Consider the following 27,210-nt stretch of genomic DNA (forward strand, 5'->3'; position numbering starts at 1 on the left):
ACCAATTTCCCTTTCAATTATCTTACATAGTAGATGTAAAACGTTTGTATTAGACGCCATCCTCCAATTAGCTATTGTCTTTATTTTCAAATAGTGAAATAAAAATTGAAAATCACATCCTCCTAGAGTAGACGTAGTGTTTTTGGAATTAAATTCTCCCATTGTAGTTTTTGTTGCATATTTGGGTGTAGGTTTAAAATCTTTTTTTTCTTGTCTGTGTGATTTTCAAGAGGTAACTTTGTAAATTTGCACAAACTGATAAATACAGACAGAAATGTCTGAACCACAGTGAATACACATTCCAGGGACGGCTAATGCCGGACCACTCATGGAGTCATGTCAGGTGAGCGTGCTGGCATGGGACCAAAATATAAAGCTTTAAGTTAATAAGATAAAGCACAGGGATCCTTTTGAATGAGTTTTAGTGTAAATTCCATGATGTAATTCAGAAATTCACATATTAAATATCCTGTGAAACATGAATTACATTACATTACATTACATTGTGATAAAAATCATAATCAAATGTTGAATTCAAAGATAACACATTTTTCTCTCTCATTCAGCCTACACACAGACCATTACCATAAGATGCATAAAACAAAATAACAAAGAAACTATTTGCATATTTCTGTGGCATTTATTTCAAATTTATTTGTGTTTCCCAGAAGCTTTAAGCTTTAACAGTTGGTGAAAACCCATAGTCATATATGAATTAGATTAGTCATCCACTATAAATATTACTAAATGAAAGTGAACAGAATGACATTGAAATCATAACTGTCAACCTGCCATTTCCAACCGCTGTGTGCAGCAGGAGGATGATTGCCATCATTAGCTAAAGGGAACATCTTTTACACTTCAGTCCTATTAGTTCTGCAAAAGATAAAATGTCAGTATCTTCTGAAATAAAATGTTGGTTTGAAAATGTCCAAGCAACAGAAAACAGAGAGCTAGAATGGGGAATAAGACAGAGAGAGAGGGGGGAGGGTTTGCATGAGAGAAATTGTGTGTGTGTGTGTGTGTGTGTGTGTGTGTGTGTGTGTGTGTGTGTGTGTGTGTGTGTGTGTGTGTGTGTGAGTTCAGTGGCCCTCTGCAGGCTGGTGTATCTGAGATTCGGTCGGACTCTGATCTTGAGGTTTATTTAAGCTGAATTCCGTGGGCTCATCAGGACCGGGTTACAAAAATCCTCCTATAGAAATAGAAAGAATGTGCAGCGCATACAGTTCTGCATAAGGCACAAAGGCATGTCTTTAGAGGTGGGGGCAGGCATCAAAAGACAGAGGAGAGGAGGGATTTCTTTAGAGGCTGGGGGCAAAGAAGGTATTTCAGAGCTCCATTCAATGCCAGGGAGAGCAGGGGAGGCGTACAGTTTTGTGGTAAAGGGTGCATTTCCAGGGGATGTTAGAAACTTAACACACACACACACACACACACACACACACACACACACACCTTATTGGGAGTCACTTACTCTCAGTTATTCTCCTCTGCTACAATTAGTTTTTGTCCCTGCATCCTTTTTGGGTGAATACATAAAAAAAATTGACAACACTTTACTTTGAGTCGCCACATTTAGCATTTGTAAGCAGTGTATACACATTTAATAAATGGTTGATAATTCACTATAAAGTAGCTGTGCAAATGTGAGTCTAAGCAGTGTTTATAAATGTATTTGTGAAAAACTATGACTCCTCCTGTGGGCTCCCATAAGTGAAGGCTGCTGTACATGATGCATGAAAATATAGTAAAAACACAGTTGTAATAATGTAAAATATGTCTTCAAACATGAAGAAGAAGGAGGAGTTAAAATTGTTGACAAATACTGCTCGTTATTATTTACCACTTACAAATGTCTTTATATCTACTTACCACTATATTATAGTTTAACCCTTGTGTTGACACATTGGCCCGTTTTTCGTTTACATATGGGAATATGGGACGTAGAAATAAGCGCTGAAAAATGTGTAGAAAGAAAAAATTTAACAATTTAAAATGTTGTAAAAGCAAAAACAAACGTCAAAGGCGTCAAAAATGTTGTTTTTCAAGGTTGACGGGAGGACAACACAAGGGTTAAATGTTTACATAGGCTATTTCTTATGAATGGATAAAGAGGGGGACTCTGAGGGGAAAGTGTTGCCCAAAAATGTGTAGAAATGTACTTACTTTTAATAATACTTACGACATTTTAATGATAAATCTTCTCTGCATTGTTTTGCATCTCAGCGTACATGATTATGTTTTGGGAATGTAAATGTTTTCTGCTTATTGTTTAAATGCCCCCATTGGTGCACCTAAAGTTAATTACTCTGAAATATAAATGCACATAGAAATTAATTGCAGATATACTGTAACAAATTACTGTGCTGTCTTTGCATTTTCTCCATGTGTGAGTCTGAATGAGTCTTCTTTATGATACAGTAATGTTGTAACTTCTGACTATACATTCTAACATATTATTTAAAATGTTTTAATGTAAAAGATATATGAGAAGAAAGAAATGTATATGGTAAGTGAATAAATGGTCTTGAAGTCTTGACAGTGGATTTGATCAGTCCCTGTTGGAGGGCAGTCTCTGTCTCTAAGCCATCTCCATGACCTTCTTGATCCAGTCCACGTAGACAGAGACACGGATGAAGATGTTGGGCTGCCCCGGGTGTCCACAGCGCCTCATGGGGATAATCACACCCTCGAGTACCCAGCAATCCCTGTTCTGACACACCAGAGGGCCGCCGTAGTCTCTCTGCAGACACACAGGAACAACACTCTGGAGTCATTATTTGTCTGTGTTATGACTGACTGTCACTGCTGAGGTTGGAAACATCTTGCAGTCACATCTTGTCCAGTCCACCTCCATTATCCAAATAGTAAATGTGTTTGATTTATAGAAACATAAATAGCTGTATGCTCTTTACTTCAAGTGATTTTCATCAAATCAAAGATTTTCTTCACCGTCAGTATTTGAAGTGTTAATTCTCAGCGCTTAATGGTGTTATTTTTGCTCCTTAAAAGGAGTTGTTTGACATTTTGGGGAATACGCTTATTTGCTTTCTTGCCGAGAATTATATAAGAAGATTGATACCATTAAAGCTACATCCATCAGCCAGTTAGCTTAGCTTAGCATAAAAACTGTAAACAGGGAAAACAGCTAGGCCCGCTAAGGTAAAAAAAATGCACTCAAATCTCGAAGGTTCACAGGCACACAGCCCCCTTTAAAATCACAAATTGTTTTTACAGTTCCGTTTTTGTACAAATTAAACAAAGGAGTCGAGCTTTAAAGGTGCTGGGAGGAGGATTTTGTTACCTTTGGACAGAGCCAGACTAGCCGTGCTAAGCTAACTGGCTATAGGTTCTAGCTTCATATTTAGCATACAAGCATGAGAGTGGTATACATCTTTTCATCTAACTCTCAACAAGAAAATTTGTGTATTTCCCAAAATGTCAAACTATTCGTTTAATGCCACTGCACAATGCAGTAAATGTCAAAGAAAATTGTCCGTTTTGTCATGGGGACCTAGATGTATACCATATTAACCGCAGTGCATCTCTACTGAAAACTATCTAATAAAGGCAAAATGCAACAATAAAAATACAAAGGAAATCTTACAAAAGAAAATAGTGAATGAAGAAACTCTGCTGCAGCTCCAGGGTGAAAACATATTCTATTCAACATGGATAATAAAGTTTTAATACTGCAAATTGCATGGACACCTACCTCACAGGCGCCCACCCCGCCCTGGAAAGAGCTGGTGCACATCTCATTTTCACGAACACGACCTCTGAAGTATTTGTTGCATTCCTTGTTACTAAGAACTGGTATGTGGGCCACGTTGAGGACAGTCTCATCTCCAGTCCCTTCAAAAACAGCGAGAAGAAGGAATGAGTTAGCAGCCAATGTGTTTAGAGAGATGTAGAAAAGAAAAAAGGAAGGTGGACAGATGTTGAATGGTTCTGGAAATAGCAACACCATCTGTTGCTCAACGGTCTGTATAGCGCTCTCATTTAGATGCAACATTACTTCAAGGGCAGAAACAAGATGCTTGTTCTAAGGAAGTCATCTATTATCAATTACTGCAATTGAAGCATATAGTAGTGGAATGAAGAGCAGCATGTAGTTAATTCAGTGTCAATTTATCATTTCCAAAGGATTATACTTGCCTCTCGTCTCACCCCATCCTGCGATCTCACAAGTCGTCCCCTCAGCTACAATGTAGCGCTCAGGAGGGAGGCAGATTTGAGAGATACGCTCATTAAACTGGGCCGGGCTACAGAAAGAAGAGATAGGCAGAGGAAATTATTGGAATGTGTGTGTGTGTGTGTGTGTGTGTGTGTGTGTGTGTGTGTGTGTGTGTGTGTGTGTGTGTGTGTGCCTGCTGGGGGCACTTGACAGTACACACTGTTCCAGTTGTAGCATGACTAGCTGAGACTCTGAGGGTCCGCAGACGATCTTGGTCAGAGGGATGGTTTGCACACCAGGCTCTTCTTCTTGTGGATCACGATACAGTGTTCCCATTTTGGCAGAGTACCCAGGCAGGTCAACGTAGCTGTGCACACATGCAGATAAGCAAAGTACAACTCTTTTTAGTTCATGTCTTATCCTGATATAGCCCTAAGCCGAGCAATTTAATACCGCTCTTCCATAAAGGACTTGCAAGAGACATTTTAAACAAGACTAAGAGTCTGCAGCCATGGTAGCAGTTCTGTGAGGCAGTACTTTGCAGCAGTGCTTTGAGTTAAATGCTAATATATTCACAATGACAATTCTAACAGCCAGCTGATTGGCTGTGCTCCAAAAACTTTAAAATAAATAGTTTACCAGGAGGAGAAACACTGCTTGGTGCTGATCACCCATCTGGGGTTAACCAGGGATCCTCCACAGAAATGGTTGCCTCTCCTGCACACAAGAGGTCAGAGGTTACACTCAGCACAGCAGAGTGTATTTTACGTGTTCATTGCCAGCTTCAACACCATGCGCTCTCAGTCTCACCTGTCTCTGAGGCTCACTGTCCACGGCGAGTTCCCAGGAACCCCATTCACGATACGCAACCTCGTCCTCTGGAAGCGGTCCTCTCTTTTCCCACACTCACTGAACTCCACTTTCTCTGCATTCATAAAAAGGTGACACATTATTGAAAAATAAAAAAATAAAAAAAATAAAAAACACATCAGAAGGCTTGTTGTCAAATTCAAAATTTTCCGTCATATTCATTCAGAAACTAACCTACTGGTTCAGTCATTGACACTTTCTCTCCAGCTGGTTGAAAACAACAACAAACAGATGAATTGTTAGAGTCAGAAAACAGAAGCTCCAGATGAATTGCCAAACTCACACACATAACCAACACCACTGCCAGAATAATTGTTGCCATGCCACCTCACTGAACTGGCCTGAGTGTGTACTGTTGTATGTCATTGTATGTTGTTACTTTGTATGTGTGTACTGTTGTCTGATGTGTACAGTGCTGTGGAAAAGAATTTCCCCTTGGGAAAATAAAGTCTGAAGTCTATGTACCACACTGTTTGATGGCACAGTAGTCAAACTCAGTTTTGGGGTCGGTGGTGTAGCACCAGGGTCCGTGCTGGTCCCCATCTGGGTTACGACAGTAGTTCTCTGTCAGATTGGCCTCAGGATGCGTCCTTGGGTTTCTCCTGGAAAATCATAGTGATAAGTACTATCATACTACATACTAACTGTATACATTATGTACTATATACTTATTTTTATAGAACTATTTTTGTAGGAAGAAATCAACATATTACCTGTTATAGCTGATTTGAAACAGATGTACATTAAATGTAACCATTATTTTTTGTTTTGTGGGGTGTTCTTGGAGCTGTTTCACATCCATCAACAATTAGTTTAAAATGTTCCATCTCTGAGAAGCTCCTTTATTTCTATGCATTGCATTGTGGGAAAGTATTGTCCTTTTTTTGTCTGCATACTGACTGTTTTGAGTATACTTAATTTAGTCACTTTTCTTGTTTGAATACACAACATACTCAACACTGCTTAGAATTATAATGCAGTTTGGATTTTGGACACAGCTTCAATATAAAGGCCACAAGCAGGGCCTGTTCCATTCTTTCATGTTCACAAATGCATACTGACTGTTTCTTTTGGATAATAAAATCATCTGTCTTTGTAACACTTAAATGATCATCGTACTTGGTCTGGTGAGGTGTGTTGACGTTCCATTTCTGGCAGGTGATCCCCTTACGAGTTTTGCGGACCATGCCTCTGTAGTTTTTTCCATTTTCGTGGTAGCAATCTGAAGAAGAAATACAAATAGTTATTATGACAGTTACCTTGATGAATCATAACAGTGAAAGTGTTAACAAAAGTTGTAAAATTTGGATACAACAGTGAAACTGCCTGTTCTCATGCAGGGCCATAGCTACCGTTGCGCACAATGAGGTAATATACTAACTATTTTAGGGGGGATTTGGGGGTTTTACATTCCAAAAACTTAGACATGGTGGACACTATGTACACTGATTATATACAGTTGTATTTTTTTATTACTACTCTAAGGCTGAACAAACAAAGAAACAAACAAATAAATAAATAAAGGATTCTGTATTTCCCTATCAAAATTGTATTCTTCAAAACTGTATTTAGATCTCAAAGTGGGACCATGTAACTTTTGACAACAACATGATAATGGTACATGCAAATCATAGAGTATCGGTTGCACAAGAATAAATCAGCTAAAATTAGCAAATATTAGCCATCCGACATACCAGACCAACTAAGGCTGTAGCAGCGAAACCATTTAGTGTATTGAATTGACCAAAGGTGCATTTTATTGCTGACAAATTTAACTTTTCATTTGTGAGTTACGAAGAGTGACTTTAATGTGTTTCATTCAACATCCAGTACACTGAATAAATAAACTTTGTAAAGGAAGAAACAGAGATAGAGACTATTATCAGGGGCAGGGGAGTAGCACAAAATTCTGGGCCCTGTAGAAAGGCATTCTCTATGGGCCCCTCCCTGCATCCACAGCTATTCATTCTAGCGTCTTTTTGAACCCTCCTCACATGAGGGCCCTGGGTACTCAGTCCCGTTTCCACCCCTAGTCCAACACCCCTGATCAGGAGTTATTAGGGGTTGCACTGGAAGGAACTTGGATTCAATTGAAAGTAAACTAAAACTGAATTCATAATTTTGCTCAAATCTGAATCAAGAAGTCGCACCTTCAGCCTCTATGTCGTCCGCACAGCGTTTGATCTGTAAGCAAAGAGCAGTCCTCATCTCTGGCACCGATGTGAAGCACCAGGGAGCCTCCGACCCATCTGGGTTACGACAGTAGTTCTCCTCCAAACCCCTGAATGAGATGTAGCACACAGTCAGGTAGAATGGCTTTGGTTTGGTTTTATTGTCGCATAAAACAACCTATACACACACAACACCAATTTCCACATGATCACTTCAAAAACAAACATGCATAATGAACAAAATAAAACAACCCATGAACAGCATTTAAAACAAAGTGTAAAATTGAAGCATGACACAATATAAAAACACTAAAAGATCAAATAACTCTGGCCTGAGAACAGCTTACCTTGTCTGGTAACTTTTAGATTTAGATCAAAAACTACCATACAGTATCTTTGAATTGAATTTTATGGCAAGTTTTCTACCCATGCTGGTATCTGGTATGCTCAAACATCTGTTAATAGTCATATAGGTACCTGACCATTTAGGCATTTATAAACATCACTTTTTGCAAGATACAGAACCCTGTTAGCAACGATTAACCACTGTAATGATTTAAAATGTCTTGTTCTTAAAAGGGTTCTTTTAGTATAATCAAATATATGTTGTACAATCTTTAAGCAGGCTTGTCGTTGTTTAAAACACCATTATTAAATGCATAGTTCATTCTTGACTGTACTAAGGCCACACGTCATTTTCTTTTTCTATTTAAAAATGTACAGGTATTACAATAATAATGTCCACTGTCTCATCCCTATGCGTTAAGTCACCTGTTACACAAACATACTCTACTGTATCTACTTGGCCTGTTTAATGTTTAATATCAGAGATATAAGATTTTACCAAAATAACATACTAATAACATCCAACACTTGTAACTTCTACTATCAATGGATGATTCAAACGCCCGTAATCGATTTAGGCATGATGAATGATTACCACATTACAAATATGCTTAATATTCATTTCACATCCATTTTGCCACTGAGATTGCGACTTGCTTCTTATTCTGGAGTTGGTGACCATTTATCATCTACTGTCAACTGTCAGCAGAGATATAAGATCGCAAGAAATTTCACTGCAGTGACATCTTGATATTAATATTCATGTCTGAAGCAAATAGAGCACTTTCAAACTAATGAGCACTATGATTGCAAAAAAAGAACCCCAAAGTACTTTCAAACACACTCAACGTCTTCTTCTTTCCTGCATCATGCTGTATGTTGTATATGTACTTACTTGCATTCGTATGTATTTGGGTAGAAGGGATGCTCATGAGGGTGTTGGGCATCCCACCGCTGACAAGGGATACCTGATGTTGTCTCGTTGACTTTACCGCGGTAATCCTCCCCGCGGCCGCGGAAACAGTTGGTCTGTTGTTGGCTGGAGCGCTGGCGTTTCTCGACCCGCACCTCAGCTGGAAGGTAAGAGCAAGTTGAAGAAGAAATAAACTGGTGTTACAGGTGGACTACACAGAGGTGAGGTTAGTTAACTTACACTTGAAGCAGGGGCGATTCTAGGATCAGACCTTTAGAGGGGGCTCAGCCCCTAATGAGAATGTGACACGGATACAGTGCCTTGCAAAAGTGTTAACCCCCCCCTGCTAAATCAGTAATTTCACTGAATAACAATGAATATGTATTTATTATTATAACAGAGGATAAATGCAATACATATGAAAAACTACGAACGTCCCTTTATGGACTACCAGAATCAAATGAAATGATAATGATAATGAGGTGTAAACAATAAATAAATAAAAAATACAACTTTCCTTGACTGGGTTACACGTGCAAACCATTGGCGACAGCGACACAGGATATTAAACCTGTTTCAAGCCCTTTGAACCTGTAATTGTTTGTCCTCTGTCACTAACACACAATTTCACAAACTCTTACTTAAAGCACTAAAATTGATTTAAAAAAAAATAATTTATTAGATTTTTTTATTATAATTTTTAGGGGAGCTGAGATGAAATTTAGGGGGGCTTGAACCTCCCTAAAAAGGGTCTAAAATCGGCACTGACTTGAAGTATTATCTTTTTCATGATGGGGGATAAATCTATTTGGATCAGCTCATCTCCAAAGAAAGTGCTCAGGAGGTCTGGCTTTGCCTATTTTCCTTTTTCATTATGGGACATTCAACATTCAGAAGTTAATCCACTGGTTGGAAGACAAACCAATTGCAGGAAAGGCAATTCAAGTTCTCATCATGCCATCACCACCTGGGCTCAGCGGATTGTGCTGCCTTGACCCTTCTTGCCCCTTAGCAATAGTTTGATTTCAATTATAACAAGATTATGATCTGCAAGGAACTTTCAACCTTTCCCCATTAAGTCAAATGCCTCCTGTACAGACTGTATTTACTCTTTGAAAAGGGGATTATATCAATCCATAATCTATACATAGAAGATACATTTGGATCTTTCTCTCCATTACCCCACATCTAAAAGATATTTCATTAATTTCCAGACAAGCCCATAAAGTCAAATGTCAAACCATATCCTTAAATTTAATTCAGATGAGCTCATTATGAGCTCATTAACAACAACATCAATCCACTAAAAACTCCAAACAAAATTTAAAACTGCTAGATTGGCACATATTTATCCAAACAATGAGCCGTTATGCCCTTAATGTATAGAGGTCAGCCAGCAGACTTAATGCGCATGTTCTGGCTGTGTCCGAATCTCTTCACCTTCTGAATAAGTATTCCTAAAGCTTTTAGTGAGATGTTTGAAACCCAGTTTGACCCAGACCCAGTCTGTGCACTCTTTGGTTTAACATCAAACCAAATAAAGCCTTTCAATTTGTCAACATATGTGATGAATAGTGCTTCTTAGCTGTAGAAGCTACATTCTTCATTCATTCTTCTGTAGCTGGAGAATGAGTAGGTAAATTAAAGTCAAATATAAAGGTTTTGTATTTTTTAATCTTACATGAGAAAAACTTTGAAAATCAATAAAATATATTTACAAAAAAATTGATCTCCTTTTTTTCGTGACATTGAGAAGATTAAGTCGGCTATTTTATTTATTTTTTCAGCTCATTTTTTAAAACCAGGAATGAATTGTCAGATTTAAAGTGACATCTCCCCCAATTGTCTGTTGCAGATACAAAAACTGAATAAATACACTGGAATAAAGAAGAGGCTAACTTCTTTCTCTTCTTATAAAAACAGCAAAATAAAAATAAAACTACGTGATGTTTTGTTTTCTATCTTTTTGTTAATCTATGATGAAGTTGAGAATTGATTTTGATCAGTTTATTTTTTAATTTTTGGGGGCTTTTCCCTTTATGTGATAGTGACAGTGGGTAGACAAGAAAAGTGGGAGAGAGATGGGGGATGACACGCAGCAAAGGGCCACAGGTTGGACTCGAACCTGGGTGGCTGCAAAGGACGCACACTCTTACTGGGTGAGCTAGAGGTCGGCCCAGATCAGTTTCGTTTTTTGGCTCAACACTGCCTGCACCCACAAGATGGTGCTATCTTATAGATTGTCAGCCTCAGTGATCTCTGTCCTCAGCAGAAATGCCAACGTTGCCAGTGTCCTCTTGCACAGCTGGTGTCGAAATTCTGGAGAAAACAATGATACCCTGTTTGGCTTTATTTATTTAATTACCTACTGAAGCTAAAAGATCAGTGTGTCATTTATTATATTTAACATAATCCCAACTTCAAAATAGTCAGTATCAGACGGAAAAATAAGCCTAAAAAGTATAAATTTTTAATGTATAATTCTATATTAAACAAACCACATTGAAAAAGTACAAAACACCTATTACCGTCTGTCATCTTTACATTTTTTATGTATATTTGTAAAACAATAGTACTTCTACCACTCCCACTAATCCTAATGAAAAACTCACAGAAACTAAATGAAAATATAAACAAGCTGTATAAAGACAAATAAAATAATAGTATTCTAATTGTAATTCACCTTTAATTAACCTGAAACCACGTGAGACTACCTGACAAACATTTGCAAACTTTAGGCGCCTTTCCTTTTAAATCAAAGAAAATCATTGGAGCAATTGTGAAATGTCTCACAATTTAGGAAGTAATTTGCACAAACACCAAAAGGGTTATTTTTCTAAATTTAATTACAGCAACTTAATGAGACTCTCTAATTCCACTGTGTCTCCTAACGCCGCAGGAATCAACTCAATTTAGCTCATGTCTCCTTGATTGTGCCAGAGGGAACTAATGACAAAATCATTCAAAACAGAAGAAACAAGCTAAAAGGTCTTAAGAAAACACGGATACAAAACAGTACTATTTAGGGCTGCAGCTAATGATTATTTTCATCATCGATTCATCTTCCAATTACTTTCTCAATTAATCATCACAAAATAGTGTAACATTTATATAATTTCCCAGAGTTCAAGACGCAAATTTCTTGTTTTCTATTCAAAAACCTAGATATATTCAGTTTACTATCATATAAGATGAAGAAAAGCAACACATCTTCAGAAGATGGGCATATTTGCTAAAAAAAAGGGAAAAAAAAGAAATCTTTCAATCAACTAATCATCCATCTTTAATCTTATCAGGAGTATTTCTAATAGTGTTACTATTAAAAAGCATCAACTTACTGCACTTGCTGATCTCACAGTTCTCCCTCTCCACCTCAGTGTCTGTGGTGTAACACCAGGGCACCGGAGAGGCGTCGGGGTTACGGCAGTAGTTGTCATCTAAACTCTTATCAGGATACCTACAAGAATTCATAAATATGTTTTATGACCACAGTGACAAACATAAGACTTAAACAGTTTAGAACTCACCAGTTTCCATGATTAATTAATTAGGCACACAACATGAAAATGTAAAGTAATATTAGTAATGAATATTCAGGTACTTCTCAGGCTGGTAGATGTGTTGGTGAGGGTACTGCTGGTCCCATCTCTGACACTCTTTTCCACTCACAGTGTGGTCAACCTGTCCTCTGTAGTCCTCTCCATTACATGTGATACATACCTCTGCAAACAAAACCACAAACACAGCTGCACGGTGGGAAAAAAAACCATCACCCAAACAGAAACATTTTATTTTACAGGTCCCAACCGTCCCATAATATCCAAGTAATTCCCTTGAAAGGAGCTGATATAATTGTAATTTCTTAGGAAGGCTCCTGGATAATAACTACTAATTACGGGGAAAATTGTGTTCTTGGAGTTCGTTAAGGAAATTCAACTGCTTATAAACTGTACACAACTATGGAACTACACATTGATTTCCCCAAATCTTTCCTTGAAAAACTCAAAGTAAAGAGCGAATAAGCCTTTTGCCTGATGATTAGTTCCAACTTATGCAGTTTGTTCCAAGAAACTTTCTAGAAAATGTTGAGATGTTTCAGGACCAGTAAATAAAGCGTTTCCCAAACACATGCCGTTGTATAAAGCCTGGTGATGTATGGACATGTATGGGATATACCATCTTTGCACTGGGGGATGTTGCAGCTTTCATAACGGCGCTCAGGGTCGGTGGTGTAGCACCACGGACCGATTCGATCCCCATCTGGATTCCTGCAGTAGTTCAACTCCAGACCGTTGGTAGCTGTGGGAGTCCACCTGAGATGGACAGAGAGTTTCACAGTGAGTGATGGGCTGTTTCAGTTATTATGCTGTGCAGTCAAAACGTTTTAGGACAGTGTTTGTATTTGTATGTACCATGTTAAAGTGCAGCTTTGATTTAAGGGTACATCAGATCGATAGTGTGGGAGTTGGAGGCGTTTTTAAACACAGTCCCCCAATTTTAGAGGACAGAAGGTAATTAGACAAATTAATATGAACTTAAAGCTGTAGCCTATGAATTGTGAATTGTGAATTGTTTTAGCCACTTGGCAGTGGAAGAATTCCACTACAAGCTAAAAAAAACCACACACTACTGACATTTGTTGAAAAACAGCTGCCAATTGCGGTTGGAAACAAGGTCGATGAGAGTCAAGTATATGAACCATAAAACCAAAACAATGCACTAAAAGAGGCTGAAAAGCTCCATACAGCTGAGGGGAATTGAGGGGTTTGTAAGAGTGACCACTTTCACATCACATGCTGTTATTTAAATCAGCTGTTCATAAAAAAATATTGATTTGTGGAGCTGTAAATAATGTCTACAACCAATTAACATCAACAGACAGTGAGTTTTTTCTCTGCCAGGCCTGTACTGCAGCCATTTTTGCTTCCAGCTTTTTTTGTTGTTGCTTTCAGTCCTTTTTTTATCTAGTGAAACACACCAACAGTTAGCTTGAGGTCAGGTTGAAAACATTGAACTGTTTCGCCATAAAACATGTTGTTTGGCTTGTCTGTATGTTTAGGATCTCCGACCTGCGGCATGGTTCTAAAATTGGAGGATTATGTATAAAAAGGGAAACGAGTCCTCCACTGTTCACACTGTATGGATGTTAGCACCTTCAATTGCCTAAATATCATCTGTTTAACCTCATAATCGTTCTGTTACTTTAAATCCAATGTGCCTGATTACTCTATGAAAAACTAAAGCCTCTAAATTGATGAATCCGTCTCACCTGTGATCGTGAGGAAACTTGGACCACCATTGTTGGCAGTTGAGCCCGCTTCTTGTGGTGAAGACTTTCCCTCTGTAGTCTTCTCCTTTACCCACGATGCACTTTCTGACATAGACTTCATAATAAAAACAAACCATTCAAACAACTCCAGAACTTATCCATCACCTTGATCTCTGTAACATCACACAATGAGTCTTACCCTTCTTCTCATAAAGATCACAGTTGACGTTCCTCTTCACCTCGGCGTTGCTCCCGTCACCCACCCAGGGCAGATGTTTACATAAGACAGTCGGACGGGTCTCGTAGTTGAACGCTCTGGTGTTGAGGGATATTTTCAGGTCAAAGCAATACAAACGTACAATAAGGTATACCGATGAAAGTTTTTTTTTAATCAAAAATCCCTTTGTTGAGAAATTGATCGGTGCGCTTTTAAGATCATTAATAGCACATTATAATGCAGAAATAACAAGATCTGACAAGAGTCTGGTTAACTTAGTCTCATTTTCAAAGTGATGGCCATCATTTTTGTCAGCAATAATAACATCAATTGCTCTGATCTTGATACATGCTGGCAAGAGACACATCAGGTTTGTTTGTCTGACTGTCTGATCAACGTTATCATTACCGATAGATGTAATGGTCAAAACTATCCCAGGATGTAATAGACCAAAATTATCCTTTAATTTAATAGATTGGTACCCTTTAAATATTCAGTAAGGACTTTTTCCCTTGACTATCCAACATTATTATTAGCAAATATAATGATAGGCTTACTGGCCTATAGGTAAGGTAATCAGTAAGATAGCCATCCACAGATACAGTTCATCCCAAATGATTTACTCTGCCATATGTATGTTTAACATTAAAACATGATTTATAAAATGATGCCAACTATTATTATTTTTAATAGCATATTACTCTATGCACTAAAAAGGTATGTAAATTATAAAGGCTTTAGGCCGCACTACATTATATTGTAGGTCCAGTTTTATATGCAACTAATTTTAAACAATATGTAGTAGGTGGTGCCTGATCCGTATCTCTTCCAGTTAAGGGGCCCTTGGCTTAAACAACGTTGAAGATCCCTGCTGTAAGCCATCAAGTTCACAGGTCTAACACAATATCAAGTAACAACTAATAACCCTGTTCTACTTATGGCCTTGCTGGAAGAAAAAGGTTGCCTTGAGATGCTTACGACCTGCTGTGTTAGAGTAAAGGTTGGATACCTGCAGTCCAGAGACTGTGAGCAGCGTGTGGCACAGTCCTCCAGGTTCAGGCCTGGTAACATCAACACTCGAGCTGAGTTCCAGGGTGTGGGAACCAGCTCTCTGCCCTCTGACCGCTGGAAGTCATTCAGTGGACTGCGGTAGCCTGTTTATGCAGAACAGAAGAATAAAACTCAGCTGACTGGCTGGACTGTATTTCTATCTGTTTAGTCCAGGCTTGAACTGGAATGCAGCTGCTCACTGGTACCAACCAACTGCAACGTGTGGGCACGAGTCTGCACACATATAACCTTTGGAGCTCAGTACACATCTGGTCACTGAAACAGAACACTACTACTACTGCAACTATTACTAGGATACATTCATGCAGTGTTAATAGGTATGACACAATAATCCTAGTCGTCACAAAAATATTAAATTTAAAATAAGTGGTTGTGTTTTGGGGATTTTTTATTTTGTAGTTTAAACATTTAATCCAACATACCGAGACAGTTACTAAACAGGAATTTACTCTTAATCTTTTCCAAAAATACAGTTGCCAAAAAGTTTAACTCCTCAGAACAACACAGACAATTACATAACTATGAGTCATTTTATAATTAAAGACAACAAGGATCATACAACTTTCTTACCAGTGGCCAGTCCGACCGTCAGGAGAATGAAGGGCAGCAACAGTTTCATTGTTTGTGGTCTGTGGACGATAAAGACAGTTTTATAACACTGGATGGAAGTCAGGTTGAGATCTCTGCTCTGAAGTCCTTCTGGGGGATTAAACATCCGGTCACAGGTCGACCTGAGAAAAAAAATCCTTAAAAAACTTCAGTAGGGTGTTAGAAATCCACGCAGAAAACACTGACTGACTTGAACACAACCTCCCACACGCGGACACTGAGCCCTTTACTCAAACAGAGGCCAAATCCCAAAACACAGCCAATCAATACTGCGTATTAATCATTAATGAAGAGTGGCACATCAGTCTTTGTTCATGCACTTTTTCATGATAGTCAAATATGCACTCCGACAACAATGTACCTAACGAATAAACCAAATAACTTGGGGGGAAAAAAACCTACAGAATATTTTTTTAAATTGCTAATAATAATAATAATAATAATAATAATAATAATAATAATAATAATAATAATAATAAAAGCATTTCTCATTACAAACGCTAGACGTCAGTAGAACAATTTCCAGGGAGGTTTTGTCTTCCTGTTTTCGGGGGAAAAAAGTGAAACTAGCTGGTTCAGTCTATGGGTCAGGCTCAAACTGTCCTGCTTCATTTTACACGCTGATCATCCGCTCAAAACTGCAGGGTGTCAGGTAAGAAGAGGCGGATTCTTTTCTCATCGTGTTTGTGATGAAGTGCTGAGAGCGAGCACGAATCAAATGATCGAATCTGGACTTTGATCAGACTGTTTACTTTTCTTTTTCAACACTGAACTAGACAAGAATAAAGCGTAGCGCATATTTAAATGCGTAGGGAGTGTGAACAAATTAACAGCAACATTGTGCAAAACGGCGCAGTCCAATGCAACGAATGTCTTTGTGGAGCAACTTACAATGTTTAGCTAGTTGAAGCTCTGACAGAGAGGCTGTTGTTGCACTGAAACAGCTCCTAATTTTAATTTATAATTTATATTATGTAATTTATTAAGTTACAATAAATACATTTATAAATTACACTCTGTTTGTTAGAAATCACTACACACAGGCCTGAAATACACACACGCGCTCAGGACCTGTTCATGCACAAATGGAGAGATGTCAGAGGGAGTAGGCTGGGAGGGTACGGTGCCTTGCTCAAGAGCACCTGGCAGTGCCATCCACACTCTGTACTTTGGTCCGTACTGGGACTAGAACCGGCGACCCTCCGGTTCCCAACCCAACTCCATATGGACTAAGCTGCTGCCACCCTACCTGATGAGTTTCTATAAAAGCTTTGGTTGTATGGTAGTGTATTGTAGTATGTCATCAAGTTACCTACTGTACTACTATACCTACATATTTTATGCTACTTTATGCTTCTACTCCACTACATTTCAGAGAGATGTAGGCTACTTTTCCATATATTAAACAGGGTAAAACTTTACTTTAAGTCCCCTTATTAAGCATTTATATGCATTTCATATAGATAACATACTATAATGTAGTATTAGTAGTAGTAGTAGTAGTAGTTTTAGTAGTTTTCAAGTGTTTATTAATGTACGTTTGTCAGCACTTATAATTCTCTTATGAAGACATATTTTATATTTTTTACAACCACTGGTGGAAAGTAACTAAGAAGTCCACATTTACTCAAGTACTGTACTTAAGTACAATTTTGAGATACTTTTACTTTACTTGAGTGATTACATTTTGTGCTACTTTAAATAACTACTCTGCTACATTTATCTGACAGCTGGAACTGCTTTGCAGATTCAAATTATTAATACAAAATATAATCAACATAATAAATGAGTATGTAATATTATAGATTAAGATACCGAGCAGTATATAAAGTAATTAAATTACCTATACCTTTAATAACTGCAACATTATATAGCATTCAGAGTTATAATACAGATAACATATACACAATTCTGAAATGGGATATTCTGCATAATGAGTACTTTTACTTTTTGTATTTTGGGTATATTTTGATGCTAATACTTTTGTAGGCCTACTTTTACTTTACCATTCCATAATAATAGTGTGTTACAGTAACAGTGTGACTGTTTTCTGCAGTTTTTCTGTTCAGGATGTCAGCTGTTAAGATGACAGAGGGGAGTGTGCAGGTGGAGAGCTGCAAAGCGCCGCTGTTCTACAGACAGAGTGCACCTGCCGCAGGGGAAGTTAGGATGTCAGTTTTACTCCTTCACGGCATCCGTTTCTCATCAGAAAACTGGCTCAACATTGGCACTCTGGAGACTCTGGCCAAAGCAGGCTGCCGTGCGGTCGCCATCGACCTGCCAGGTGAGTCTGATGGCCCTAAATGTCATCCAATATGGAGGGCTATTTTTGATATTAATCAAATTGGGGAAATCGGGCATGATGGGTTCCTTAACTGACTCCATGAGCTGTGTCCCAGTCACTGGTGCAGCATCAACTGCTGACGGTGTTGGTAAGGAGGCCAAATCAGCAGCCAAACTACAATAACTTCCTGTTGTTGTTTGCAGAACACCAGAATGTACCTTTTCCCTTTTACCTCATGCCTCATGTCTCTCCCTCCATGTATCCCAGTTTGAAAACTTAAATATTAAAATCTGCTGCCCTCGTCTTCTTCTTCTCTCACGCCTTTATTAGTCCGCTCTCTCTCTATCTGTCCACAGGGCTCGGCCGGTCCAAGTCAGCTGAGGCCCCGGCCGCGGTCGGAGAACCGGCCCCTGCAGATTTCTTGAAGGAGGTGTGTGAGAAGCTGAGCCTGAGCCCGGTGGTGGTGATCAGCCCGTCCCTCAGTGGGATGTACTCCCTCCCCTTCCTCCTCCAGCACCAGGCTCTGATACGAGCCTACATCCCTGTAGCTCCCATCTGCACCGACAAATTCACAGAGGAGCAGTACCAGAGTGTAAAGGTACGTTCTGTGTGAGGTTATACTTCATATTCCTTTGTAGTTTTCTTTCTGTTATGGAAAAACACAGGAGCAGCTCGACTCTGGATAAATGAACAAAGTTTGGGAGACTTTGATGACTTGCACAGAAGCATTTAATGAAATCTCGATCGAGGAGATTTAGGATTGATCAGATTTAGGATTAAGCAGTTAAACCACAATGCGGTGTCATGTAGTGCCATCCCAATTCTAAGGATCTGTGTATTTCCATGAGGCATTTATCTCCTGCTGAAGCTGTCAAGTTTGGGTTGTGCAAAGATATTGATGGCGCCATAACATAGGTGCCACAAACACAGATGCTCACCTAAATCTTGTTGTTTTGCAAGTCCAGTGTGTGTCGCCCCCTAGCTGTTTTTTTCGCTGACGGCCCCAGAACACAACATTCCCTTATCATGCAGCTGCCTAGACTCCCTCAGTCTCAAGAGACAAACATAAATTCACACGTAAACACAGGACGGATTTAGTGCTGGAGTATGGCTGAATAGATCTTCTCGTACCCTGACCTGTGACCTGGGAGTGACCTTATGTTACCTAAGTTTTCCCCTTGTCTCATCTTAGCACAAAATAGAAATGCCACCACACTTTCCTGCAAAACTTATCATTTTTACAGTATATGTGCTCCTCATTTCTTCTTTAAAGGATAACTTGAGCAACCATGAATGTCAACCCCATTTTTCAGCACAACCTGCTCTCCATTTTACATGAGACTATGAGAGAAGCAGATACCATGTGACTTTCACACACACACTGGCTTTTATCCAGCTCTAAACTGTTTCAAAATTCAATTTATTGGATGGCAAACCAAGTGACAGGGCATTATCCATGAAGGAGACGTGTTTGTTACCCAAAAGTCTTTCCCCTCCAAAAACAAGCGAACATGTCTGAGTAAATGAGAGCTTCATGGCTGCTTGATGTTCGGCGATTTGGAGAAAATATTGAAGCAGAAAATCAGCGACATGATATTAAAGTGAGATGTCGATATAAAAATAACTAAATAGATACAGTACAGAGTACAGAGAACAGATACAAACTGACAGATAAAATTACTAGTTACTTTGCAGGTTGAGATTTTACATGAAAAAATGTGTATATGTTTATAAAATATAAGTAGTTCAAATCTCCATCTTGACATAATACAATTTAACTCTGCTCATACATTAAGGCATCACTCATAATGCAGTTATAAAACAAATAATAGAATAACACTCATGGGTTATTTTTATGCATGTAGAATACTTTTCAGGGTTATCAGGGAAAATACACTTGTGACTATGGAAATAGGAGTTCCAGCATTTTTGGAGCTTGAGCCCTTGAATGTGATGACTGCCATCATCAGAAGGCAAAAGTTTTAATATCTCTTTCAAACGGCCACACTCAAGTTTGGGATGAAAAGCAGGTCAGGGAGGGGGATGAGGACAAACATATTCAGATGCTGGAAGACATTCAAGGTGTTGCAATCGGTTGTTCACATGAAAAGCGACATAAATAGTTGTGTCAATAATGAAGAAAGAGCTAGAGCGATATGTTCGACTCCAGCCCTCTTTCACCAACGCTCATCTGACAGATCATGGCGTGAAGTGGGTGTTAATGTCGGATTGAGTTAACAGTAATTGTGGGACACTAATCTGATGTCGGAAATTTGTGTAGGGCGGGAGGTTTTCTAAACTGTTTGACCATCCGACAAACACTTCTCCTAGTGTTTTTTTTAGTCTGTGTCTTGCAAGTTCCCCAACTTTATGTAAATGCAAAACTAAATCTTTGGAGTGCCCCTTTAATGCAGGACTTTTTACTTTGTAATGGAGTATATTTATATTGGTGCGTATTGTGACTTTTATTTAAGTAAAGATCTGAATATTTCTTCCGCAGCTGATGAAAGCTAATATTAAGGTCTGCCTGACTAGCCTGTTCTTACTTTATTCTTATTGACACATGAATTAGTTACACCTTATACAAATAAAAAGCTTACCTCTTATCTTTTTATAAGACCCGTTTGCCTTTATTGAAACTTGAGGTAAAACAGAGGACATCTAAAATCCCTTTAGCTACGGGTTTGAACTTAGATTTATTTTTAAATAGAGAAAGGACTCTGGAAATGATTCATCAGAAAGATCTCTTGTGTGTTTTTGTGTCCCGTCTCTCCTCCAGGTCCCATCTCTGATTGTTTATGGTGACCAGGACACTCAGCTTGGAGAACTGTCACTGAGCAACCTGAGCAATCTGGCCAATCACACCGTGGTGGTGATGAAAGGAGCGGGTCACCCTTGTTACCTGGACGACCCGGACACTTGGCACAAAGCCCTCACTGACTTCCTTAATACCCTGTGAAGCTGCTCGTTGTGTTTCAGTGGAGAGATTATCAACAGCAACAGTCACACATACAGTAAATTAATTTAGACCACAAACGTCCTGCATAAACTGATTGTGACTTTTTAAATAGTATCGAAAATCAAGACTTTTCTAAACTATTCACTTTTGCTGCCGAGAGTTAGATAGGACGATTGATGTCTATATGGTAAAGATTAGGCTATGGCTAACAGCCAGCTAACTTAGCTTAGCATAAAGACTTGAAACGGGGAAACTAGCCTGGCTCTGTCCAAAGGTAACAAAATCAACCTACCATCACTTCTAAAACCCACTAATTAACATGTTTGTTCTAGCAAGTTTTTTCCTGTTTCCAGTCTTTGTGCTAAGCTAATTTAGCCGGCTGCTGGTGTGAATCATATGAGAAACATAAGTTAATTGTCTTGTCTCCTTAAGAAAGCTAATACAGTAAGTGTATTTCCAAGATGTAATGGCTCTGACACACCAACCCGATGGCCGACCTTCGGCAGAAAAGGCAGTCGGACCGACTGCCTCCCTGAGTTGGTCAAAAAAAGTGCCTCGGAACACACCGAAGCGACGCCTACTTGAGCGTACGTTCTGTGTGAGACGTAATACATCTCCATAACAGCAGGCGGTGCTAATCTGTATAGTCACCCAAAAAAAGAAAACCGGCAGCTGATTGGGTGAACGCGTCACGTGGGTCTGGCTGCTCCCGGATTTTGCAACCGGGCATAATGGCGGCTTCATTCGGAATACGATCTTAAATTTTACGAAGATAGTTCACCGAATTGTGTTTCGGAAAACATTTTAAGCGAGAAATAGGCCATGCAGTTGCTGAATCTGTCTTCATTTCAGATTGACAAAGGTCAGTTTAAAAGATTTTGAGAGGCGTTAGTCAGGCTCATCCCACTCGTCATTTCCGAGTTAGCGCTCCACCAATCAGATTGGCCATTGAGTCCGACTGCCCGCCTTCCGTTTCAACATGTCAAATCGGCCCAAATGAAGGCCAACGGCTCCTCCGACTGACGACGGCACAGAACACACCAAACAGACTCGAGTCACTGACCTCACCAGACTGTCCGACGGCCGATTATCGGGTTGGTGTGTCAGGGCCTTAAAACTTTTTTTTTAAAGACTTTCTATTTTCAGTGTAAAAAATATTTTTTACACTTTATTTATAATAATAAATAGTGTAACCTGAAAATAAATGAATCTCCACCTGTGTCTCGACTGAAAAAAAAACCCCACACGCTGAATGAAGTGAAAAATATGAACATTATTTAATAACTGATTCTCTGTAATAAACAATTTGAAAATATTTTACAAGGAGTCACAGACACAATATTTTACAAATTTTGCCCTCTTTTTTGTCATTTTTTTTTTCAGCTTCATCTGTACAAAAGAATGGAGCGACATGGACCAGTGCCCAGAAAAAAAGGAGCTAAATCTTCCACGCACACAAACATTCACACTCACACACATACAAGAAATAAAAACAAAACAAAAAAGAATTCAAAATGTTTTGATTTCAGATCTCAAACTTATCAACAGTGCTGTATTCCTATATATTTTATAACTTCACTTAAAATTCGACTGATTTTACAGATTTTTTTCTCTAAATGTTTGCTGTTATTTTTTTATTTTTTTTACACACTTGTCAAACATGGTCACATAGCACCAGACTACAGAATCACATACAAACGTCTTTCCCACAGAGACACACCAACACAGATGCAGCGAGGGTCGGGATGGGAGGGGGCAAGAGGCTTTATGAAAACCATCCCCTACTTATTTTAGGGTCTTGTCCTAAAGCTGACCCCCTCCCTTTCATCATCCCCAAGCTGGTCCAATTTTCTATTTTTTATTTATTTATTTATTTTTTGGCAAAAGTAAATTTGTCAAACCACAGATATCAGACGTGTGTTTCCTTCAGAAGACTTTTTTTTGCACACACAGACGTCACTACATGATTCCTCCATGACCTTCTGTTGGACGGCCCATGCTGCTCTGTGGAGACCCACTCCCTGACTTTGTCTCTGATATTCCACTCGCTCACCAAAAAAAAAACACCTAGGAAGTGACGTCCTTGGCTTACTTCTGCCTGGTGCTTGACATCTCCCAGCCGGGCATGAGTAAGTGTCATTACATGTTTGCTTATAGGTGTGTTGTGCCAAATGTCTCAGTGCAGGTGCAAAAAACTATAGGCCTACATATTTAGTTTAGTTGTGAGGACTGTAAGCGTACAGAGCCAGGAAAAGAGAGGAAGTTGCAGGGGGTACATTTCCACAGGCACGTGTAGCGCTCATTTACAGACAGTGTAAAAAGGGAAATACAGACAAAATTAAATGGCACAGAACGGAGACAAACAAATACCAGAAAAGTAAAACTGCATCTGGCATCAGATGACCCAGTAGGTACTCAACACTGAATGGAGCCGAATTGGAAGAACGTCTTTTAAATTATTTTTTTTAATAGTCTTTTGTTTTTCTGAGTCAGATTTGTTCGGAGCCGCGCTGCAGTTACTGTGCCAGCATGTTTGTCACATCAACAACTGTACAGAGTGTGTAGTTAAGGTTCCAATTGTTGCGTGAGTCGTCCCACCTGAGCAATACAGTGAAGTTTGGGTGGATGTGGACATCAAAGGTTGGAGGCTTTTTGAAATTTAAAACTCCCACTTGGCTTTCAAGCATTTAATCAAAACAGGCATCAATCAATAACGAATCATTCCAAGATGCAAAAATTAGAGCTCACTATACTTACTGCAGAACACCAAGAAAGCCCAGGGGAGTGAATATTTAGGATTATCTATTTGTTTGAGGATCTATTTGTTTGTGTGTGAGTGTACATGAGGGAGGGAAAGGTATCAGAGCTCTGTATACTGTGTAACACTAAGGCATTTATAGAGGCTTTGTTAACTATGTTGCATTTGAAGCAGAAAACACTGATGAACTACACATTCTTTCGGACGCCTCTGCTCCCTTAGATTAACATTTAGGCAGACTGATGGCTAAAGATGGATTATTTTTGTTTCAGCCCCTTTTTTTTCTTCCTCTACAACAACACTGGATTGTGTCAGTTGCAACATAGGAACAGGAAAAACCAGCTATGCTACCACAACTGTCATCCCTCAAACACTGCACAACTCATTTTTTAAGACATTCCCTTTAAGTGCTATTAACGCAAACACACACACACACACACACACACACACACACACACACACACACACACACACACACACACACACACACACACACACAGGCAGAACTATAGCAGTCAGGTGGCCCTAAAAACACTCTATGGCCAGTTAAGTTGCTGTATACTGATAGTGTATCATAGCTCTATACATGGCTTTGTAAAGGAACGGTATAGTAACTCCATATAATGGCAGTCTGGTGGCTCTGGAGCATCCACAGCCGAGAGGCCAAATACATTAAGTCTGAGCCGGTCAGAGCGATGGCTCTGTATAAAGCTATTTCTATAGCTGACAGCCTTAGTCTCACAGGCTCCTGAGTTATGCAAAGCCCCAAAGATGGCTGCTTTATAAAGTTACTATACAGTAGCTCTACTCTTATACAGCCGATGTGGTCCAAAACAAAGTGCATCAAGGCACTATGAAACAGAGCGGCTCCTAAACATGGGAGTCTAAATGACTTTTCACACATCGTAATGATCAAAATGATGAACTGTGACGGATTACAACCAGACTACTACTGCACGTGATCACCATATTTAGTTGTCTCTTCTGCACTTTTGTTGGAAATGTTGATAAGCCCCTAGCCCCCAGCAGCGAATGGTTTTAAAGTTTAAACAGCATCAGTCAAAGGTATTACAAGCCTAAAAAAAGAAGAGGAAAAACCCACCCGGAACAACTATGAGACGGTCATGAGGCAGAGATCTCGGTGTGTTTGTTGTGTGAGCAGAAGTAAAGCACACATACAAATCGTGATTAGGAGTGTTAGTAGAGGTTATTGGAGAAGCCTCATGAGGATTGGCAGAGGTGAGCTTTCGCATCAGAGCACAGGGATTTTTTTTTTTTTTTAACATCAGTCCAAAACCAGAGGTCAGAATGGTCGATTGATCATAAAGGAGAATAACACACAACATCAACGATGCTCTGAATCTGCAGTGACCGAACACTGATTCACATTTTACAGCTGTCACTAATGTGTAAGCCAGATAGCACTACCCTTAAATAGTAAATGTGAGGAAAGTACTTCCAACAAATGCGATTACCATCATGTAATTACAATAATCCCCAGTGGACTTTTTTTAAAAGCGTTAATCTGTAATTAGGCGTTACACAAATGAATCAGCATTCAGTTTCCGAGTGTCTCCTCTTCCTCTCATGGTTTATCCCAAATCTAAATCAGAAGTCATTTCCTCCTCGTGTTTTGGCTATAAAAAATAAGACCACATGAAAGTCTATCTCATTTTGGCAAGTAGATATAGTGCATAAATGAATTAATGTCTTTTTAAACAAACACTTAACAACTTCCTTTTCAAATTCAAACCTAAATATGCTGTATGTTTGGAATACTCATCACTTCAGCGGTTTATACTTGACATTTTGAATACTTGACAATAATTTTTTTCCTGTTGTTTTCTTTTATGGTGGCTATAACTGGCTGAATGGCCCACAGCCTCTTATGAGAGGCATATGACAGAGCAGTGAGACTCTGAGATGGAGGAGAGAAGAAGATGGAGAAGTCCCACTGTCTGTCTAATGGACAGAGATGAAGGCGGACAGACAACTTCAACTCTCCAGTCTGTATGAGGTGGGAGGTCTGTAAAAAGGACATCGGCCTGTCCTCTTTCCCCTCCCTTTTCTGAATGGTGGTGGTGGTGGGGTGGTCAGTGGGGGGGCAGGGGGTTGTTTTCTCTTTTCTGACATTGCCTCTTATGATACAGGTGGTCCAGCACCACCCACTCCTCCTTCAGATGAAGGCTAACTGGCTGAGGACACAAACGTCCGGCAGTTGTCACTAAGCGACACAAACTGAAGCGAGCTGGGTAGCGCGATACTCAGGGCTTCCAACTTGCCGTGAAGGGAAGTCCCATTATTACCTATGACTATATCGGGGGGAGGGCATAGGGGCATGGAGGTGGGGTTGGAGGCATTTGGGTTGGGAAAGAAGCTCGGGAGGGCTAAAAGGAGGACAAGTGGAAGGAAAATGTAATTAATGTAGTAGAGAGTGAAAGTGGGGGCTAATGGCCGGATAAAGCAGAAGCAGCTGAATGAGCAGTAAGGTGTAGAGGGACGGACGGAAGGAGTGGCCCCGTCCACAGTCTGATGTGTTCTCCTGCAGAGGGAAAACTGAAGCTGTAAGTACACATCTAGTGCATCAGATGTGTGTTTTAATACTGCATGCTAATGGGAAAAAAAGCTATGTATGACTCATGCTTTCTTACTTATCAAAAATATCAACTAATGTGTACAGTAAGTAAGGAAGAATCCACTCCCTCCTTTTTTTGTTTCATTCTGTCCGTCCACATGCTAAACCTTTTTGTTTAGTAAGAAACTGCTAAGAGGAAGGTGGACTTTCTCTCTCGCACAATTTTCAGTTTAACTTTAAGTTTGGGATTGTTTTAAAAGGATAGTTTGATACTTTGTGAGACATATTTATTTTCTTTCTTGCCAAGAGTTAAATGATAAGATTGATGCCATATTCATGTCTGTCTGTCAAATCCGCTTACCAGCGAACTTAAAGCTCACTAGTTAAATGTGTTATATCTTAATTGTTTGCTTTGTACAAAAAATAACAAGTAGCAGCATCGTAGGTCATGAGCTGGACTATGTCTGTGTCCGAAATCACTCCCTTGTTCACTCATTCATTACTCTCTATATAATAGACACTCAACACTGTGCATTAAATTGAGATTTCAGACACTTGCTTATCATCATCATTTTATGTAATCACTGACGCTCAATTGTAATTTAAGTTTGTAAGTTCATTTGATTAGGACAAGGTACATTAATCAACATTTCTGTAAATGCGCCAGTGTTAGCCAGTTGGCTAATTTTCAACTGTAGTCCTAATTACCTAGCATGCATGTCTTTATGGTGGGAAGAAACCCACGCAAACACGGGGAGAACATGCAAACTCCACACAGAAAGGCCCGGAACGACCTGGATTGGAACCCAGAACCTTCTTGCTGTGAGGCAGAAGTGCTAACCACTGACTCACCGTGCTGCCTTTCAGCATTAAAAAAATCTGGAGTAGGGATGTTAGCAAAAAAAAAAAAAAAGAGCACATTCACACTCTACTTTTTTTGTTCCATTGTAGATTTAGTGGAGGCACTACATAGTGGATCAACTTCAGAACAC

General features: G+C 39.3%; 3 protein-coding genes across 4 annotated transcripts in view; 1 reads left to right on the plus strand and 2 right to left on the minus strand.

Annotated features, from left to right (window-relative positions):
• Positions 1-1,982: 1,982 nt before the first annotated feature.
• On the minus strand, positions 1,983-15,652 carry mst1 (macrophage stimulating 1). Its single transcript, XM_078247476.1, has 18 exons — positions 15,604-15,652; positions 14,972-15,116; positions 13,945-14,060; positions 13,746-13,860; positions 12,653-12,789; positions 12,078-12,198; positions 11,815-11,933; positions 8,459-8,636; positions 7,198-7,328; positions 6,167-6,269; positions 5,513-5,649; positions 5,222-5,254; positions 4,988-5,102; positions 4,817-4,894; positions 4,398-4,544; positions 4,159-4,265; positions 3,716-3,855; positions 1,983-2,743 (listed from the first exon to the last, which is right to left on the minus strand). The coding sequence occupies exons 1-18, from the start codon at positions 15,650-15,652 to the stop codon at positions 2,582-2,584; spliced, it is 2,133 nt and encodes a 710-aa protein (XP_078103602.1). The 3' UTR covers positions 1,983-2,581.
• Positions 15,653-16,196: 544 nt separating this feature from the next.
• On the plus strand, positions 16,197-22,400 carry abhd14b (abhydrolase domain containing 14B). 2 transcript variants are annotated; one of them, XR_013501889.1, is made up of 5 exons: positions 16,197-16,294; positions 17,699-17,926; positions 18,283-18,524; positions 20,706-20,940; positions 22,269-22,400. XR_013501889.1 is itself a non-coding variant. In XM_078248744.1 (4 exons), the coding sequence occupies exons 2-4, from the start codon at positions 17,713-17,715 to the stop codon at positions 20,883-20,885; spliced, it is 636 nt and encodes a 211-aa protein (XP_078104870.1). In that variant the 5' UTR covers positions 16,197-16,294; positions 17,699-17,712; the 3' UTR covers positions 20,886-22,076. The 2 variants fall into 2 exon arrangements, 1 of the variants encoding a protein (XP_078104870.1); XM_078248744.1 differs by lacking the exon at positions 22,269-22,400 and having other exon boundaries at positions 20,706-22,076.
• Positions 22,401-22,494: 94 nt separating this feature from the next.
• The window catches only part of cacna2d2a (calcium channel, voltage-dependent, alpha 2/delta subunit 2a), a 159,209-nt gene continuing 154,493 nt past the window's right edge, over positions 22,495-27,210 (minus strand). Inside the window, exon 38 of the mRNA XM_078248746.1 lies at positions 22,495-26,185. Within this exon, the coding sequence (XP_078104872.1) occupies positions 26,063-26,185 (123 nt within the window). The 3' untranslated portion in view covers positions 22,495-26,062. The remainder of the gene's footprint in view (positions 26,186-27,210) is intronic.

This window comes from Sander vitreus, chromosome 4, assembly GCF_031162955.1.
Source record: "Sander vitreus isolate 19-12246 chromosome 4, sanVit1, whole genome shotgun sequence".
NCBI classification, from domain to species: domain Eukaryota; kingdom Metazoa; phylum Chordata; class Actinopteri; order Perciformes; family Percidae; genus Sander; species Sander vitreus.

Coding starts and splice junctions, on each gene's coding strand:
- mst1 (XM_078247476.1), bottom strand. CDS start 15,652: ATGAAACTGTTGCTGCCCTTCATTCTCCTGACGGTCGGACTGGCCACT. Junction 14,061..14,971: donor TCACAGTCTCTGGACTGCAG/GTATCCAACCTT, acceptor CCTCAACACCAG/AGCGTTCAACTACGAGACCC. Junction 2,744..3,715: donor GCGGGGTGGGCGCCTGTGAG/GTAGGTGTCCAT, acceptor GTGTGTCTGCAG/AGAGACTACGGCGGCCCTCT.
- abhd14b (XM_078248744.1), top strand. CDS start 17,713: ATGTCAGCTGTTAAGATGACAGAGGGGAGTGTGCAGGTGGAGAGCTGC. Junction 17,927..18,282: donor GGTCGCCATCGACCTGCCAG/GTGAGTCTGATG, acceptor ATCTGTCCACAG/GGCTCGGCCGGTCCAAGTCA. Junction 18,525..20,705: donor AGCAGTACCAGAGTGTAAAG/GTACGTTCTGTG, acceptor TCTCTCCTCCAG/GTCCCATCTCTGATTGTTTA.